Source organism: Propithecus coquereli, unplaced genomic scaffold (genome assembly GCF_000956105.1).
Source record: "Propithecus coquereli isolate 6110/MARCELLA unplaced genomic scaffold, Pcoq_1.0 Scaffold136, whole genome shotgun sequence".
NCBI lineage: Eukaryota > Metazoa > Chordata > Mammalia > Primates > Indriidae > Propithecus > Propithecus coquereli.
Window position 1 is genome coordinate 3549568 of NW_012137858.1, and position 20477 is coordinate 3570044.

At 40.8% G+C, this 20477-nt stretch overlaps 1 protein-coding gene across 1 annotated transcript in view; it reads left to right on the forward strand.

Annotated features, from left to right (window-relative positions):
- The window catches only part of LHCGR (luteinizing hormone/choriogonadotropin receptor), a 55265-nt gene that overhangs the window by 13210 nt on the left and 21578 nt on the right, over window positions 1-20477 (forward strand). Inside the window, exons 2-6 of the mRNA XM_012638871.1 lie at window positions 4069-4140; window positions 6119-6193; window positions 9407-9481; window positions 12781-12855; window positions 12944-13021. Of these exons, the coding sequence (XP_012494325.1) occupies window positions 4069-4140; window positions 6119-6193; window positions 9407-9481; window positions 12781-12855; window positions 12944-13021 (375 nt within the window). The remainder of the gene's footprint in view (window positions 1-4068; window positions 4141-6118; window positions 6194-9406; window positions 9482-12780; window positions 12856-12943; window positions 13022-20477) is intronic.

The following is a 20477-nucleotide window of genomic DNA, read 5'->3' on the forward strand; positions in this document are numbered from 1 at the left end:
TGGGTGAAGAGACTGCTTCTATTTCAACTTTAAGCCACAACTAGAAGGGCTGGGGATCTGCAAACGGGATTAGTGAGTAGAAGGATGTTCCAGAGCTGATGAACCTAAGGCAGCCTTTGTCACCCAATCTAAGTAATTTTTCCAACCTCTGTGACAAAGGCACTTGGACAAGGTAGGGTTTGGCTATAATCCAGGTACCACCTGTGTTGCATCATTGATTTATTTTAAAATCAAAGTTTAAAACCATAAAAAGGACCATGAAAATGTAATAAATATAAGTAGCTGCATGGTTCCATAGCCATATTCTTCCACAGCCATCTCCCTTTTCACGAGAGAACTCTCCACCCTGCAAGTGAAACCTCATGTTTGCCCAGGAACCCTAATTCTTCACCACCCATCTGAGACGCATGGTTTGGGAGTGTCATCCTCTTTCGCTGAGACAGAAAGGGCTCTATCCTTCCTTTATTTTTCTTTGATTTATGCATAGCTTTCATTCTCTTTTTTTGGACACTAGACAGCAGAGCTGCTGCACCGTCCTTGCCTTAGATCTCTTTTTTTCCCAGTTCTCCTCAGCTTCTGCTCTATCGCAAATGATACTGACTAGACTTTTCCACAGGAGTTCCTGAAGTTCACAAAATTCTTGCAATACATGTATGCCTAACTTCAAAAAAAGCAAGGAGGAAGGGAGGAAGGCAGGAAGGCAGGAAGGCAGGGAGGCAGGGAGGCAGGGAGGCAGGCAGTCAAAACATCAAAATAAAACTTTCTTCTTTTCCATTTGTCTGTCAGGTACAGAAGATTAAGTTGATCATATTTCATCATTCAAGTAATATCATCATTGGCCCATTCAAAATCCCTCTCTGTTTTTATTTATTTATTTATTTATTTTATCCCTTTCTCCCATTTCTTTTCCTCTCAACTCACCTTAGATAACAATTCTAATGTATGCTCATGTGTTTTCTTTTAAAATGTCTAATATTTGATGTGCATGTATTTTAATTCTGCAAATACTATTTTACATATCTCAGTAATTTCTGACTTGTTTCTCTCAACCCCATGACTTTAAGATCTACCCATGCTGCTCTGTGTGCCTTTACACTCTTGCTTCTACATGCTCATACTCCATTAGATGTGTGCTATGCACATTTTACCTACTCCCTCACCCAGTAATGGGCACTCAGGTTGCCTCCAACCCCTTAATGACACAATGCTGTGAAGAAAATTCTTGTACAGTTTCCCTTAAGTATTAGTTTGAGAAATTTCTCTCCCACGTATACAGGAGTGGAATTGCAGGGTTATTTAGACAATTACTCACATCGCTAAATGTTTCTGGCATCATAGAAAGAATCATAGACACATCCATCAGAAAAGGGGACACCTTCAAAGGAAGTACTTTCAAATGGTTACTAACAAATCACAGACCACGTGAATGAATTTAAATCTGGGAGGTAGACACTTGAATGCTTATGAACTGCTGCCAATTGAAAAAGAATCAGAAACAAAGATGTGACATCTCTGAAATAAAAACATAAGTCAGTGGGAAAAATGGTTTTGGATTCATAGAATGACATTCTCCGTGTTGCTTCATGGAAACACATCTGTTGTGAAAAGCACAGTGCACCTGACTCACCCCACTTCTCTCCCCATTCTCTGGCCCCCGGTCCGCTTTCTTGACCCAGGTGCATCCACGGAGTCACCTGCTGTTCACTCGGTGTCTCTTTTAGGGTGGGAACTCTGTTTGTACTCTCATTACTGTTGCCTTTCCTGCTCTGCAGCATCAACATCAACTCTGCAAAATTTCATCTTGGACGAGGGCTGTTCCACAGTCACTGGGGACTGCCAGAGCATGATGTACAGCTTCTCGTGCTTCTGTCAGACCTTTGCTCCTCATCCCTCCTTCCTGCATCAATCAAAAGCTCAGGCAACCTCCCTAGTCAAAATCTGAACCAAACTGCTCCTCTGGGAGCCACACCATGCTCCCATTTGGAGGAGGAGGCTGCCTGCTGAGAGGTTCCAGCTTCCGGGCTCCATTTGCATGAATAAACAGCTCTGAAGGGTTTGGTTGAAGCTTTTATGTAAACACTCTCCAAAATATGTTCTGCACTGCATTATCCCCAGCAATAAAGATTCTGGAATCAGAGTTTGGCTGTCAGTTTTATTGATGTTGCATGGGGTACAGTGGAATACAGCTTTCTCTTCTGGAAATTTATTGGCTTGGCAGTGCAGAGAGCAATAAAACTGTGTTTTTAATCAGGAAGCCAAGCAGACATGATTCCAGAAGAAATATAGGAAGTAACCATGCCATGGCAAGAAGATTTCTCCCCTTACTATCCCGGTTCTTCTTGGATCCTCTGTTAAATGAGTTTGGGTGCTGAACGATGTGCTTGGTGGGACCGTCTTCAGGAAGAGAATCAGAGGATCAAGTCTGGATTACTTCCTCTATGTTGCATCACTTCTAAGAAACTGATGAATAAAAGCATTTCGTGAAATGAAATTTCTGAAATTCCTCTACTTTGCTCCTGTGGAGGAACTGCTGGTAAACTGCTTTGCAGGAGGATTAGAGAGAATGCAACATGCTTCCTCTCAAGAAAAACAGGGTTACAACACCTGTCCCTTCTCCTTGCTCACCAAGAGAGAATGGATGGGGAATCACATGCTTTGGCCAGTATTGCACAGTGGAAAGGGCATTGGGAGTCAGTCTCCTTAGTTGTCACGTTGTTCAGGTTACTTAATCTCTTCGTGACCCAATTTCTTCTATCTGAGGGAAATATTCACCTCATACTATTGTTGAGCAGATAAAATAAGGTTACAGGGGGTGGGCATAACTCATACAGTAGTCTACATTAGCAGCAATTTCCTTCTGGGACTGTAAGACATCTCACTGATTGAAATCTGTTCGTTATGGAGGTGTTCTTTCCTCATAGCTAAGGCAATTTCTGCTGCATAGACATGAAAAACAAGGCAGCATCTCTCAGGAATCTCTCATATTCCTGATATTCACTTCTTACTTGAAATGCCCTGGTCCATTCACTTCCCCTCTGCCAGACCTTAGCCCAAAACCTTGAACCACTGTAGATGCTCAGTAAATGATGTAAGTGGTTGAATATTCCCCACCTTGCAGATGCTTTCTCCTTATCTTAACCTCAGGTTCCTTTAGCATTCATACATCATCCTGTACTGGTGTTGCTATTGCTGAATGTCACTCTTTTCTCAACTCTTAAATCCTGCATAGCTTTTATCTCAATTTTAAGAATACTTAGATTGTTCCTGTGGGTATGAGTGCCTGAAGGAAATGCTCTCACGGACATTCCCCCCAAATGACATGAGATGCCATGTGAGTTAACCATGGGATCAAAGTATCTGGCTGGGATAATATTGAAATAGGCTTGCTGGGGAAGATAGTATAGGTCAAGACAGAGGCATGTTCTGAGTGAATCTCCTTTCTCCTGCCTGCGTGGTTTTCAATTGTATTTTCATCATTCGTTTCTCCCCTCCACTCAAGATAGCTTCTTGTCAATCCTCCCAACCAAGCCTATAGGACTACTCTAGAACTATTTATATATAATATCGTATAAATATAAAATTATACATTCACTTGGTGTCAAGTCCTGTCCTTTACATGGGTTACCTTGATTAATCGCAACAACCCTGTGAAATAGGAATTATTATTCCAATTATATAAACAAAGAAACTGAAACAGAGGGCTTAAATAACATGCTCAGAATCACATAGCTAGGTGGTAGGACAGTGGGGATTTGATTCCAGGTGTATCCTATCCCAACATTCATGGTCTTAACCACAAAATTACACACTCTTTGATAAAGACCAAGAATGGCATATCGCTTCACTGATGTAAGTTAGAATTCGCAAAATGAATCCAGTTGTTGGGAACTCTGTAGTTTCTCTCTCTCTCTCTTTCTCTCTCTCTCTCTCTCTCTCTCTCTCTCTCTCTCCCACACACACACACACACACACACACACACACACACACACACACACACTTTGTTCATGAATTTAAGAGACACCCAATTTTAAATTTTAAACTCTTGGCTTTCCTTTTTTCTTTTCTAGATCACTCACCTATCTCCCTGTCAAAGTAATCCCATCTCAAGCTTTCAGAGGACTTAATGAGGTCGTAAAAATGTAAGTAAGTTACTGCACATCAAAAGACATTCATAATTGGAATAATAAATTTTTTCTAACAGGAAACACAGTTGAAAGGAGATAATTTTTCTAGGAGATAAATTATGTTTAGAAAATCCTAATATTTTTATCTTTAGAATAAAAATAATATCTAGGGACCTTTGAAGAAAAGGTAGAATTTTCAAGAGTCATTAAAATCCAGATAATTAACCTTGCTTCAAAGAACTGAATGCATTTTGATAAGTGATGATATGCTTTTTAAGCAGAAAAGTAGATAGATTCCAAGCATAAAAATTCTCCTTCTGCTGGAGCAGCTATTCCCTTGTGTTTCATTTTTAGATAACACCCACATCGAAGAAAATGTGTTGGAAGTTTATTGTGCATCAGAAGAGAATCTTTGTTTCTAAAATATAATAAGTATATGACAAAAAACACAGTTTTTGTAGCTGTATTGATGAAAGGCATTTATCAAAAGCATAAAGCAACCTGATAATGTAGTGTGATGTCACGTGTGTCAGATGTAACTTGAATCATTTGTCCCTGGGTTTCTGCTTCTAGATCCCATAAGAAGAGAGAGCACTCTCCAGAACCCAGTATTCCAGTATCGTTCTTAATGTTAACCTCAGTCAAAGGACCTCAATGCCATTTAGTTCCCACAGGGCATCTCTTAACAATCCACTGCACTTTCAAAGCAGATTTGCATCTCTGCAGAAGATACTATACTGTCAATTTTAGCTCCTTGGGGAACCCCTACTGCTGTATTATCGAGCAACGAGAATATTAAAAATAATTCTTCAAGAATTAGTGAATATTATAGGAAATTCACTGCAGGTTACAGACATGTCAGTTTGCTTGAACCTAATCCATACTCTTTTGCTCTCAAGTTTGAATGTTGAGTTTTGATAACTTTTAATGCACTAAGACCTCCTACTGAGAAAAGCAGCCACAGTTAAATAAGCAAACCATTAGGTAGAAATAAGATGAATCAGCCCAAGAACAATCCATTATTGTGTTGTTCTGCAAAGCCATTAACTGCCTTAGGCCCTGCCTTTCTGTGGGCTAATGCTGTCATCAAGTGTGAAGTCTTCAGTGAGTGCTAACCTTAGAAACACGCAAAATGGACAATTTGTGAATTTCAGATTTTTTTTCTCAGCTGGCAGGAAATGGTAGCTTATGTTGGGATTTTAGGGTAACACTGACCTAAATACTTGGGGATAGTATATGACAAAGTGGATTCCTTTATTTTTGTGTCTTTTTAGAAAATCAATTTATTCATTAGTTCATTGACTCATTCATTCATTCATTTGTACTCTAACTTTGTGCCAAGCAACATGAAGCTACCAGGGATTCAGAAGTGAATGGAATATACTCCTTGTCCTCAAATTTGTTCACATAGTGAGAAAAACAGTCAAGGGAATAGATAATTACAATCCATGATGGACACCATGTGCAGGAGTTGACTACCTTGCAATAGCCTTGGAACAGGATTTTGGGAAAACAAGTGTTAAGAGTTATGAAACAATTCAACCTAAATTAAAGCCTCACTGGAGTGATGGAATTGGGACCCCAGACATCCTGATCCTAGTCTTGAATCTTCTTATAAGTATTATTTGCCTCGTCTCTCTGGGCCTCAATTTCCAGAGCTGTAAAACAAGGAAATCTGACTAGGTTTTCTCAAAGGGCCTATCCACCTCTAACAATCTGTTCCTCTGAGTCACAGATAAAAAAGAGAAAACCTGTCATGTAAACAGGGATTACTGAAACTTGCATTTCAACTGCACCTGGGTTGTAGACACCCATCAGTGCTTCTAAAGGGGGATGTTAGCACTTTATGATGTGAAGACAACTTGCGCATCGCTGTCCTTTTTCAGAGGGACACGGTGGAGTCCCCAGTTGTTGGGTCACAGACACAGCTCATTATCATTCAGATGCAGTCATTTCTTTCATGTTTCTTTTTTTTCCCCCTTCTCTCCCCCAGTGAAATCTCTCAGAGTGATTCCCTGGAAAGGATAGAAGCTAATGCCTTTGACAACCTCCTCAATTTGTCTGAAATGTAAGCATCAGCTAATAGACAGTTTATTGCTGTACACTATTACCCTCGCTGGCTGGAGCCCACTTGGTATTCGTATTCAAGCATCCACTGCTAGGAATCCAAGAGGAAAAGACTACAGCAATTACTAGGTCTGGGTAGGCGCTAATTTTTCTCACTGCAGTGGCCTAAAGGTTGCCATGGTGACAACTGCTTCTCCGTGGGAGTTGTATAAACTCTGAAACATCACAACACAAAGTTGGAAATTAAAATTGACATTATGAAGTCCTGCCAAGTAGCTCTTGCCTTATAGAAGGGAGGGTACGGGGTACTTGGGGTAGTGGGAAAATTCAGAAAAGAGCTTAGAGATCACGAATTGATTCATTGGGGGTTATTTTGGCATATTCATCCATTCAGTAAGTGCTTCTTGAGTACTTACCATGTAAAAAAAGCCCTATATTGGGCATGTGTATGCTGGGTTCATTGTGTTTTATTGTTGTTATTGTGATATTTTAGAATGAACTTTTGAAAAGGATCCTTGCCAAATTATTGTATTCTCCCAATTCACAAAATGGATGGGAAAAGATTGACTTAATTCAGTTTCCAGATGATGAACTTTTGACCCAAAGAGGTTAACTGACTTGAGTGACATCACACAGTCAATGAGTGCCAGAGCTGAAACCAGAAATCAGGTCACATGACTTCTAAACCAGGCCCTTACTGCTGCCTTGTGTGGTCCAAACCTGAGCTTCTAAAAGAGTATCAAACTTTACATGCTTAGGAGTTTCAAAAGTAAGAGAAGGGGAAAAGTATTAGTATCAAATATTTTTGTGCTCTTGAGCTTGGCGTTTCGTCTATGTTTTGTCGTTTAATCCTCAGAGCTACCCTGCAGAGTGGGGTAATTATTCCTTTCGTCCGTGCTGGGGGGAGGAATGGAGGCTTGGAGAGGTGCAATAACTTAACCAATGTGACACTTCAGACGATGGCAGGGCTGGGATTCAACCCCGGCCCGTCTTTCTTCGAAATTCCTGCATATTCCACTACATCACAAGGCCTCTCTATAAATAGTCCAGTGAATAATTATCTAAAGAGAATAATTAATTGATAAGTATATGAGTACCTGCCATGTGTCCAGTACAGGGCCAAGTGCTCCTGGAATACAGAGGAGGTAAAATATAAATGTCCACCGAGAGATGACAGTGTAGCTAGGGGAGTGAGACTAACTCACCAAACAATTACAGAGAAATCCAAAAACAGTGGGTATTTAAGTGCACTAAACTTGTATATTTACAGTCTGCACTTGGCTGAGAAGCAGAATCACATGTGGGGTTCATTACAATTGTAGATAACAGTCCTATCCCAGACCTGGAAATCTGCAGTTGAACAGACTTCCTAGGTAATGCTGAAGCACAGCTTATATTGAGAACCACCAGGACAGCTAATGATAAATAAAGCTTCCTGTGATGCAAAGCAACATTTATCAACAGAAAGGAAAATAAAGCACTCCAAGGGAAAGTTTATGGATTCCCAAAGAAGGCCTGAGACTAGGCTGCTAGCTCCACGTAGGCTCTTTTTGCTTTGTTCATAGCTCTATCTCCAGCACCTACAGCAGTGCTTGTCATATGTAGGTGCTCAATAAACGTTTATTGACTGGATTAATGAATGAGTCATCGAAGGTCAGACCCCATAAGATTTTCTTTTAATTTGTATTTTTTGTAAAGACAGTGCCTCACTATGTTGCCCAAGCTAAACTCGAATTCCTGGGCTCAAGCAGTTCTCCCACCTCAGCCTCCTGAGTAGCTGGGACTAGAGGCGCATGCCACCACACCTGGCCCAACAGATCTTTAAGAGATAAAAGTCCCTTCCATCTCACCCACATATTGCCCTATATGGCCTATGACTGCTGGACTCAGTTGCAAAAATAATTACCACAAAATATCACTCATATCTGAAGAATCAAAAGGATCTAAAAGATGGAAACAGGCATCAGTGTGGGTAACCGTAGAACAGCAGAACAAGCCCTGAACTTGGAGTCAGAAAAACCAGGTCACATCCACTACTTCTCAGCTATGCGACCAGAGACAAATCATTCAACTTCCCAGTTTCAGCAACTGTCATAAATTATTGTTAACACAGTAATGATAATTAGCTGAATATGAAAAGGTTGAGGCCTTACTGCGACCAGACACATGTATTATATAATATTTACTCCTCAAAAACCACCCTATGAGGAAACTGAGACACAGAGAACTTTAAGTGATATATCCAAGTTCATACAATTAGTAAAATCAGAATGAAAAACCAAGCTGACTCCAGAGCCCATGTTCCTAATCAACATACTATATTTTCTCTATAGAACAAGTAATTAACATTTCCTCAGGTGTTTGTTGTCTGGGTTAAGAAAGCCAAAGGTATTTACTGGCCATTTATTGAATCCAAAGTAGACAGGACTCAGCAATTTTGGCTACTTCTTAAACTGTCATAGTCACCAGGGCAGTGGGAGCTGGGGAGAACGGCAATAACGCCACTGTGATATATGGCTGTACTTTCGTATTTACAAAACCCTGCTTTGTATTATTTCTACTTAGTCTATCACTCAAAACCTACTAACCTGTGAGGCAGGAACAGTATGTAATATCATTTTACCAATTTTACAGGTGAGATGCTAGCTCGAGGAAGTTAGGAGGCTAGGCATCACCACACAGCAAATTATCTGTTGAATGGGCATAAAATTCCCCAAATCCTAAGCCCTGGCCTCTGCCCTGCTGGGTGCCCATCTGGATAATTGGTCAGTGTGGTTGCCAGCCCAATACAAAGAGGACCAGTTTGCCTACAAGGGAGAGTAGTTAATTTGCTCATCTCTCCTGAGAGTGGACTCTCATCACACCCAGTGAGCAGACTCCACAGTGGGCAGGATGGATTTGGCCAGGAGCCCTGGATGCTGGTGCTCTTATGGAGGACGCTGGGGGCTGGGGGGTACAGAGACAGACCCCCAGCTATGAAGCTTATACCTGTCTCTTCAGAAGGTTGAGAGCAGAGCTTCCTGGAAATAGCCAACTGGCTCTCACCAAGCCATTTCCATCCCCAAAGTCCCAGGAGCTCCTCTGAAGCGTGTGAAAGTCACTTACTTTTGTTGATGCCATTTTCAGCCAGCAACCTCTGGTGATCATGGTCTCATGCATTCTAAACAATACGCATTTATTAAACTGCTGCTTGTTTTTCCTTCTCTCCTTACAGACTCATCCAGAACACCAAAAACCTGGTATACATTGAGCCTGGAGCATTTACAAATCTTCCCCGGCTAAAATACCTGTAAGAATTTGACTTTTTAAGCAATTGGGGAGGGGAAAATGGGCATCTGATGAAAATTAAAACAATAAAAATGTTGGGATGATTTTTTTAATAACATACCTAGCACTATTTGCATACTCCTCATCAGCCTTCTAATTTAAATTTAATCTGCAGTTCTTGTCGGCCACCATACTGGGTGCTTTCTCATATGTGTCAATGATTCCCAACATTTTCTCTGTCCCAAACACGTGAGAAGAATATCACCCTTTGCAGTGATTTTCCAAGTTGATGGCAGGAATGGAGGACGGGGGGCCATGACGCTTTAAAAAGGATAAATCAGAATCTCTACGGCGAACAGAGAGTAGGTGAAAGTGAAAAAGACAATTCTGATTTGACCCCATCACTGGTTGAAAATTACCAATCTCGTTTATCTCATTTGTTCATTCATTCATTAAATAAAATTTTTTTTTATTTCAGCATATTATGGGGGTACAGATGTTTAGGTTACGTATGTTGCTCTTGCCCCCCCACCCCCCCGCCAAGTCCGAGTTTCAAATATATCCATCCTTCGGGTGGTGCGCATTGCACTCTTTGTGTATGCAACTGGATGTTGGGCAGGGGGGAGGGGGAGGGGAGGAAGAAGGAGGGGATGGGTATTTGCATACATAAAAACTTTTTAAGTACTGCCTTGAGGTAGACACTGTGCCATATAAACTAAATAATTATTTTCTATTTCCCTTTAAATCTTACCAAGTCTACCAGTTGGCATAAACTGAGTGCCATTACCACTGCAGCCCAACAGAGTCATTGCCTTGCGGGCAATACCAAAATTCATGAAATTTGATCCAATCTACAAATTTGTTACTATGGATCTTCTCATATATTAAGTCATCCCTATTCACACATAAAAATTTAAATCCTTCTAACACAGATATCCTCTCTCTCTTCTTTCTGATAAATTAAATTTCATAAACTCCCTGGGGAATGTAAAGTTTACCCCCACCACCACCACACAGAAAACGAAAAACAGAGCAAGAGAGAAGGGACGCCTTTTCTCTAGTGTTCCATGTCATCAGTTTTGCTCCAAGGCCTCCTACAGGGACTGCTACTGGAAATGAAATAGCTCCTTTGGCAACTCTAACCCTGGACAATTCCAAACTCAGGTGTTTTGCTTTTCCAAACCTCCAAGGAATCTACAGGGCACTAAAGTATACTGCAGCATCAACAACTTTGGTCAAACATAAGAAAACCTCAAAGCCAAATTTGACCACTGCAGCCCTATATTATCTAAGAATCACTGTCTTTATTAAATAGCATTTTTATCCAAAACTGTGATATTCCCCCAAGTGTTACTACCCAACCACGTCCATGCCCGCTGCTCAAGAGAAAGCCAATACACTGAGACAGCAGAGTTTACACAGAGAAAAGATTTAATATTGCAAGCACCATGTGAGGAAATGGGAAGAATTTATCAAATCCATCTCCCTGAAAATTTGGATAAAAAGGGTTTTTAAAGGCAGTTTGGAGGGCAAAAGCCTAGGCAATTGGGTCCGCTAATTGGCTGAGTTTGGGGCAGAACCATAGGGGTGTAGAAATTGTCTTCTTTGCTGGGTCAATTCTTGAGTGGGGGCCTCAATACCAATTGAGTCAGTTCCACAGTAGGGGCCACACTGGTCTGGGTGGGTCATCCATTCCACCGGATTGCAGGGCCTGGAAGATATCTCAAAAAACTAGCCCTGATGATTAGAGATGTTTAGCATTTTTCATATGTTTGTTAGCCCCATAATATGCTGAAATAAAAAAAAATTAAAAATAAAAAAAACTAGCCCTAGGTTTCACAAGGGTAATGTTACATATGGGGAAAGTTAAGATTCTTTATCACTATCAGCTATGTGACTCTGAGTAGCAATTATAAGAAAGCAAACAAGGGGACAGTGGCTGGTCATTATCATTATTTTTAGCTATGGCTGTGCCTTTGCAGAGTTTTAGGCCCTTACCACAGTTCTCATCTTGCACCCCATTATTAATCTGTAAAGGGCAGTTTCACAAGCATACACTGCAGTCTAAGCCTACACTGCTATCCCTACCCATGGACAAGGCACAGATTCAGTGTAATCTGGGGTTGCAGGAAAAGAAGAGAAACAGGGAGAGCTAGAAGAGAAACCGGCTTTGTTTCATTGTCGCCAAGGTAACAGGCAGCTCATATCAGTTGTCTGGAGCCCATGATTTGTAAATTAAAAACTCAGTCGGAGGAAATCCAGAAGCCTGGACTCTGAAGGAATCCCATTCTTTTTTTTTTTTTTTTTTGAGACAGAGTCTCACTCTGTTGCCTGGAGTAGAGTGCCGGGGCATCAGCCTAGCTCACAGCAACCTCAAACTCCTGGACTCAAGCAATCCTACTGCCTCAGCCTCCCGAGTAGCTGGGACTACAGGCATGCGCCACCATGCCCGGCTAATTTTTTCTATATATTTTTAGTTGTCCAAATAATTTCTTTCTATTTTTAGTAGAGACGGGGTCTCACTCTTGCTCAGGCTGGTCTCGAACCTTGAAGCGACCTTGAAGCGATCCACCTGCCTCGGCCTCCCAGAGTGCTAGGATTACAGGCGTGAGCCACCGCGCCCGGCCAGGAATCCCATTCTTATAATAAAAATATTCTTCAATTTCACCTATCATTTAAACCTCTCTTCTCTTTGGAGGTTAAATAAAATGTGGAAGGAAAAGAAGAGGAACCTTGAGTAGCTCCAAACACCAAAAGAATGTTTACTAATTTCAATGAGATACAAAGAAGAACTTTCTGAATTGCAAGGAATTCAGAAGGAAGGAATAAAGGAAGGAATAAAGGAAGATTTTTTAATAATAAAGGATATGAATTTCTCACATAAGATTAATCTTCCTGAAGTGTCTGAGTTAAAACCTGCTCCAAAGTAAAGGGATGCTTTCTAGAACTATCAAAAGCATGGAATAAACTAATTATCAAAAGGAAAGAGAATACAATACAATAGGAAAATGCAATCAATTTCATAGGAAAAGATGGCTTGGAAATATAAATTTTAAAAAACCTGAAAGTTTGGTTGCAGCCCCTAGATCTCTAAATAGGTGTCATTAGAGCAACTTCCTCAATAACATTAGGGGCTTTTAAATTCCAACAGTCTTCATCAGCTAAAAGTGTGACACGTAAAGCCAAATTCAGTATTTTTTTAATTTAATGTAAAAATAGAATTTGCAAAGTGCCTTTCTACTCCCTTTTTATCTTTACACCTTAATGACAATCACTTTTACCCACTCTCTGCCCACATCACTACCATGGCCCAAATCACAGAAGCATCTGTAACACAGGCATCCGAAAGCTTCCAGATGTTACGAAGATCTTCTCCTCTGAATTTAATTTCATTCTGTAAGTACCAGGCTGATTGCCATGCATAACACTTTCCTATTTGCAGCTAAAATTTGGAAAGTAAATATTTCTCATTTCTTTCCTCAAGGGAAATTTGTGATAACTTACACATAACCACCATACCAGGAAATGCTTTTCAAGGGATGAATAACGAATCCGTAACACTGTGAGTAAGCTCCCAGATTCACATTCTACCATGCAGCCTCCTGCTATTCCCACTTCTAGCTTGAGGTGAGCTCTTTCTCATGTTTCACCACATTCCTCACTCACCGGTGACATTCTTCTCGACCTAAAATGCCAAGGGTGGGAGGAGTTGTGTGGGATCAAAGCTGGGCCATAGGTTTACAGAATAACCAACCAACCAATTCAATTTAAAATTAATCAAATGAGCCCTAAGGATTTTCAGTGACCGAATTTCAAACTGATGAAATTCTTCACTGCATTTGTGGCATGTTCTGAGGCTGGGAAAACACAGTCTGGAGGGAAATGGCTGCTCTAGTTAAAAGAGAGCACAAAAATTTCAAGATTTCAACTGAGAAGAGTTTGGAAGGATATACTCCAAGAAGGTAGAGTAGTTGATCAATGGACCTTGCTCTCTCCTTCTGATTTTTCACCTTCCCTTGGGTCCCTCTCACTTTCTTTCTGAAGCAACACCATCTATGCCTATTCCCTCTGTCCCTTAATACTTAAAATAGTGTCTTTTTATTTAACACTCATCAGGCTACCAGGCTCACAAGCCCTGTCCCTTTCATAGTGTTTCCTAAAACTATTCAAAGTATGGTCCACGAACCAGCACCCTTCAGCATCTTTGGAGAGCTGATTAGAAATGCAAAGTCTTGGGCCTACCCCAGACCTACTGACTCAGAGTATGCATTTTCACAAGATCCCAAGCGATTCACATGTACATTAAGGTTTAAGTGGCACTATACTATAATAACCCATTCTCTTCACCTGCCTGACTTCCTTCACTGCCATCTATTTTCATGTGGGGCCCCATCCTTCGCCCCACCATTCAGAAGCAGTATCCTGTCTCATCTCTTCACACCTAAAGCCCAGTGACCCTTATTCAATTCTGTCTCCCACATCCATATCCCTTTTGCTCTTTCGGCTTTGGTTACAGCCCAGGGCAAAATTGTGATGAGGCAATAAATGAGCTCACCCTTAAAGAAAAAAAGAGAATGGATTGGAATGACTCTGAAATGAAGAGATAGATGTGAAGCAAGAGAAGAGACAATCTCAGAGGACTCTATTTTATATCAATGGATTCTAAAAATTGGTATCAGTTGTACACTGCATTTGTATAGTACTTTTACTGTTTGTAGGTATAATTTTAGATGTGTAATCGTCATGTTAGAAAGCTGTGATCATGTAGCTCCAGCTCAGGGTATTGCAATCAAAAGAATACAGAGAAGCAACCAAAAATAATTTCAAAATAACTCAAATTCTTTACTTGCAACTTCTGAATGCTGGGAAGGAGACTCTGTTGGTCCTAGAAATACTTTCTCGACAGTCTCTATTCCTGCCACTTCCCTCACACACCATGGCTTTGCCAGCTGTTTATAAAGTGATTTCAACCCACCATTGCATAATGGATCTGGACCTACTCATCCATCATGTCTCCTTGTCAGAAACAGGAAACAAACTCTAAGTGAGGAGGTACCACATGCCTTAGGATTTGGGGTCTTCCCATATCTATATTGAGACTACAAAAGACATCTGTGATAAGATTCAGATCCTTAAGAAGCTCATAATCTCATTGAGGGGAAAAACATGAAATAACGAAAGAATAATACAAGCCAGTAAATATTCACTATGAAAGTGTGTGGTATACAGAAATAAGATCTCAGAGAAGAGAGAAGTCCTCTTGGGCTGGAGAAGTCAGAGAAGGCTGAGCAGTGGAGCTGAAACTTGAATTGGACCTCACAGAATCCATAACACTGATAAATGTGATAATAGCAGCTAATATTTACACAGCACTTATTAAATGTCTACACTGTTTTAAGTACATTTTAAAACTCATTTAAGTCTCACAGAAACCTCATGGGGTAGGAACTGTCAGCCCCACTGTGAGATGAGGACACCAAGGCACTGAGAGGTTAAGTATCTATCCAAGTCTGAGATGTGGACCCAGACATTCTCGCTCCAGAGGCAGGTTCTTAACCATCACGTGGTACCACATACAGAGACAAGGGGAGCAAGTAATCCAACTGAGGAGACAGCAGGAACAAAAGTATGGCCATGGACAGAAGAACAGGCTTACTACTGGGGAGAAACATCCTGTTTAAGGATATTTAGATAACTGCTGGGGTGGAGGGGACACTGAATTGCAGGGCCTCAAGTGCCAGGATAAGGGGGTAGGCTTGGAGGTAACTACGAAAAAAGTAATACGAAGAAACCATTCAATAGTATATCCTTTATTCAAAGATCACAAATATCCAAGACTCCCTTTGATTTTGACCTAAACCTAAAAATAATCTGGGACCAATTGGTACTCCTCCCGGGCAAATGTACAGTGAAGTGAATACCATAAAGTAGGAATGAAAAGGCAGAAGACATGGAGGAGGGTCACGAAGAAAACAAATGTTGGAATAACCCATAGGGAACTAGGAGTTCACAAGACTAGGCTACCCCACCAGACTCAAGGAGTAACCAAGATGCATTTTCACACATCACATTTCAGCGTGTGTGCACAGAACTGCATGGTATTCTTATAACAGGGCCACTGACTTACATTGGTTATGATTTTAAGAGGAATAGTGCATGCCAGCAGGGTGTAACTGCCCCCCGTCTCAAGTTCATGAGGATTGCAGATCTGTCTCTCCCAGAGAGCCTGTGGGGCACTGGGCTTCCATCCCCTTCCTCACTCTTGGCCCTTCATCTGGAAGGGGAATGATCAGTCATTTGTGTGGCACTTGTTCTCAGCTGAATGGGCCCTTCCGTAAGCAGAGGATCATGCAGAGCACCCCGCTGGAAAAAGGGTATTATACTTAAAGAGGAAAGCCTTATTTTCTCAGCTATAAAGTTCAACTCCCTAATTAGAAAATAATGAAAGCAAGGCTTCTCTTTTCATTATTAGTGGTATTTGAGATTTTGCTTTTTGTGGAACCTGTCTGGCTCTCCCCCTACCCAAATCTTTACCAACTGTGAGCTCATGTAATGAAAACTAAACACTTCACTTGATGCTGGAAAAGCTCGGTGGGGCTGATGCTAAAACTATGCATTATACTCTTATGCCCCTTTAGAGTCACTTTGGCTTTTCATTAAATCTCAAGAGGTCACCTTGAAATGTCCCTCTGAGTGAGCAGAATTTAGCTGCACCACTTTAAAATATTCTAGATGACGGGTCATACCAGTCTCAAAAAGGAGACAGCCTTAGTTCACATCTGAACTCCACAAAGAGAAGGAAAGGTCATGGCAATTAATTTTCTAAGACTCTACAGAGAAGGGATATCTGGCAAAGCATGACAAGATTCCAGGCTGCACCCAGACAAGCCACAGTAGAGATCTGCAGGCACTGAAATAGAAAGCCTGGCTTTTCGTCCTGGCTCTGCATCTGACCAGCCGAGCAGCCTTAGTCAAGTCATGCCACCTCAACACACCTCCGTTTCTGTCCATTCAATGAGATTATTAATACCTCCTTGTGTGAATCCAATCACATTGTGTCAACTATGTAATTACCACAATTATAATTAATCACAGTTAAAAGCTAATATTAGCTAATATTAGCTAATCACAGTTAAAAGCTAATAGCAACCCAGAGCAAGCCAGTTGTCTTAGACCATCTTGAAAACATCGTATTTTATCATCTCCTTTAAAATATTTTTTATTTTGAAATTTTTAGCTGACAAATGGAGTCACTTTCCATTTATCTTTTCTCTGACAAATGGAAAGAACAGTACAACAAACACCCCTATACACCTTACCTAGATTCAGCAACCATTAACAGCTTGCCATACCCACTCCTCCTCTATATATGTGAGTCTATACAACATATTGCCCTTTTGCCAAACCACGCAAGTTTATAGACATCATGACATTTCATGCCTAAATACTTGAGCATGAATCTCCCCAAAACAGGGACATTCTACATAACTATAACACCATTACACCTAAGAAAACCAACCATCATCTAACCTACAGTCCATAATCAAATGAAAATGACTTTTATAGATTTTTAAACTAAGAATGCAATCAAAGTTTATGCATTGTATTTTTGCTACGTCCCTTTGTTCTCCCAATCTCACCTCCCACACTTCCCCTCATCCCTCAAATTGCCCCCCTTCCTTCCTCTGTTCTGTATGACACTGAATCCTTTGAGGAACCCAAACCAGTTGTTTGGATTCATCCGACTGTATTGCCATGACTAGATTCAGGTCAAATATTCTACAAGAATACCGCAAAGGGGATGTTGTACCTCTCCCACTGTACTAAACCAGGCAGTACATTATGTCACTCCATTCTACAACTTGGCTGCCTGGTTAAGGTGGTGACTGCCAGACCTCTTTATTGTAAGAGAACATTTTTCCATTTGTCATTAATAAGTAAACGATGGTGGGATACTTTGAGTTTGTGTGATTATTCAGTTTGCGAACAACCTTTCATCCAATGATTTTAGCCTTTATTGATATTCAGTTATTACAAAGAGAGTTACAAAATAGTACTTTTTACATACTATCATTCCCCTACATTTACTAGCCAACACTCTTCTGTAAAGAAGAGGCTTATTTTTTCCCTTTTCCTCTCCCTCTCTTGCTCTGTCTCTTTTTAAGTATCATGATGGAATATGGATTTTCTCAAAAATTGTATTCAGTACCTTAGAATCCATTACTGTCATCATTCTTCTTGAGGCCTGACACCTTTTTCACTATCACAGATGGTAAAGTCATAGAAGTTGACATGAACTTAGTTGAGGTGGAGGAAAACATGGAAACTCAGTGCTGCTGAAAGGCAGGAGGCACAGACATATTAGGGAAAGGGTTCCCCTGCTACAGAGACTGTGAGTCCCTGGAAATGGGGGGGACCCTGATGTACATTCAAAACTAGGGTTATGGCAGCACACAGTAGTAACCAGGAGACAGTTATCCATACAACCACTGCCAGAGCATCCACTGGAGAAGCATCTTCATACATGAGGAATTATTCAGATATAAAAGGACTTCAGCAAAGTGCCACACAGGGAAGAAAGTGGTGAATTTAGGATGATGCCCTTCTTTAGGATGCTGTTTGTATAGTCATTGGATAAAAATTTGCTCACAGATGTACCACCAAAGAGCATATTTTCTAAAACAGTATGCTTTGCCCTTTAGCAGTGGAGCCATTTTTTGAGACCCTGAGGATCTGTAAACATAAATTAAGCTCTCTTCTTTGAAATCATCCAGAAATCAAGTGACCCAAGAAGGAACTATGGCAGAATGTCTAATACTGTTAATCTGACCCCGGAAATGCTTTTAGAGCTCCAGGAATATTTGGAGGTCTTTATAAGGCAGCATTCAGAATTAGAGTATCATCTGTGATTAGTATCTAAAGCCCAAGTCTTATTTTGAAAAAAATTGTGCCATTCTCTCTGTTTGATTCACAATTACTGACATTTGAGTAGAGAACCTAGACAATGCTTTAGAGTTAGGTACAGCTGCTATAATAGAGGAGTGGGGGGAAATCTTCATTTCTGTGCCCATGATAGAATTCTCAAAGCAAAGCAAAGGAAGCCCTCCTCATTTAATTCTGACACCACAATGATTTCGGAAAAAAGTTATCTGAAGTGACTCTCCAGATGATTTTAAAGGGCATTAAAAGCATTGTGCAGGCCTGACAGCATGAGGTCTCTCACTCGCATTTGTAATTTCTCCAAAGGAAGAAAGCCACTCTTTTAATCAAAACAAAGCAGTACATTCTATTGTGTGTGACTGGTAAAAACAGAGACAAGAGCAACTGAAACAGTGAGCTGTGTTCTTTGGAAAGTTGGGACAACAGGACTGAAGCTATTCAAAAAAAAAAGATATGAAAAATGTTTATATGCAAAAATGTCCATGGTGCTAGCACAGACCAAAGGTGGTTGAGAGCCCTCAAAGAGTGAGTACATTTGGGGCAGCCCAGGCCACTGATGCTCTGCCCAGGAACAGAAAGACCCCTACCTAGTAGAGGAGAATGACAATTCAAGGAAACAGGATGCCTGCCTTTAACAGAAATCCTGTCCAGAGCATGGAAAGGGAGATCCTTTCCCTCTCTTCTAAAGGTTAGAAGACTGGAGGCTACTGAAAAATGTAATAATAATAATAGGACCAACATATTAAATATTTATTATATTCCAGAACCTATTTATATGTGCTTAACATATGTCTACCTTTTTAATCCTCATAATAGTTTTATGAGCTCAATACTATTATTTTATTTTCAGATTAGGAAACTGAGGCACAGAAAGGTTAAGTAACTTCCCCAAAGCAATTCAGGTTGTAAGTAGCAGAGCTGAAATGCAAGCCCAGGCAGTTGGGCTCAATGCCTGCAGACTTAACCATGAGGCTGCACTTAGAGCAATGGCATTGTGAGCCTAACAAAAAAGTATAATATCCTAACATGTATCAAAACAAGGATCAGGGCAGCATATAGCTGTGATGGGTAATGAGCATCAAAACAACTGCTGGCAGCTTTGCTTTGCTAAAAGCAGAGGAGCGGCTACTTTTTCTTGATACAATGCACATATAGTTCCATCACTTAGAAGGTAGAGAAGCAATAAGGGGACTAGACTCTGGACTCACATCTGAGCAACAGAACCTCTGTGGTACTATGGAAATGATGAGAACTACACTACACCAACCTATGAGACACCCTAGGGGACAAAGGTTCCCAAACTGGCATGCCCAAGGCTCACTGGGAGAGTTAACAAGCTCTCACATATTCCTGGAGGCACTACCAGTTTCTGACTCAGTTGGTCTGCAGTGCACCTGGTCAGTAGGTCTGGGTCTGCATTTTTGACAAGCAACTCCAGGTGATTCTGGCTCAGTGGATAGAGTAGAATGCTTTGACAAATACTGGCCTAGACTCTAAGAAATCAAATTTAAGGAAGATTAGAGAAAAGAAGGGTGTGATTCCTTCATCTGAAAGAGATTGCTATAAAGGAATTCAACCCCTAAAGTGGTAGGAGACTGCCAAAGAATAATATTCTAGGTGTAAAATAAAAAAGGATTCCAGTGGGATTGAGCTGCTAAGGAGGCAACAAAGCTGTGTATAATTACACAAGACAACAGGCATAAACCACGTACCTATGCTCTCAGATTCTACAATATAAAAGGGTAAGAAAAATTACTGAAACATAATTAAAAGCTAGTGTATGAAGCTACAAAGTCTGAAAAATTCCAGAAGAAAGCACGTGAGAGCAGGGAAGCCAAGGAAGCCTCTCTCTCCCACGGAAGGGCAAAGCTACTGCTTCACCCAGGCTATTGGCTGAGCTCCTGCTAGGGTACCAGGCATTCTGTGAGGCCTCAGGGGTTTTAAGAAATAAAGTAAGTAGCTTCTCTGCTCTCTTTGAACTCAATCTGATTTGAGGATACTTTAAGAATTATTTCATAATCTCCTCAAGAATGGAAAGACAAGCACCACATGTACTCACCATCGAATTGGTATTAACT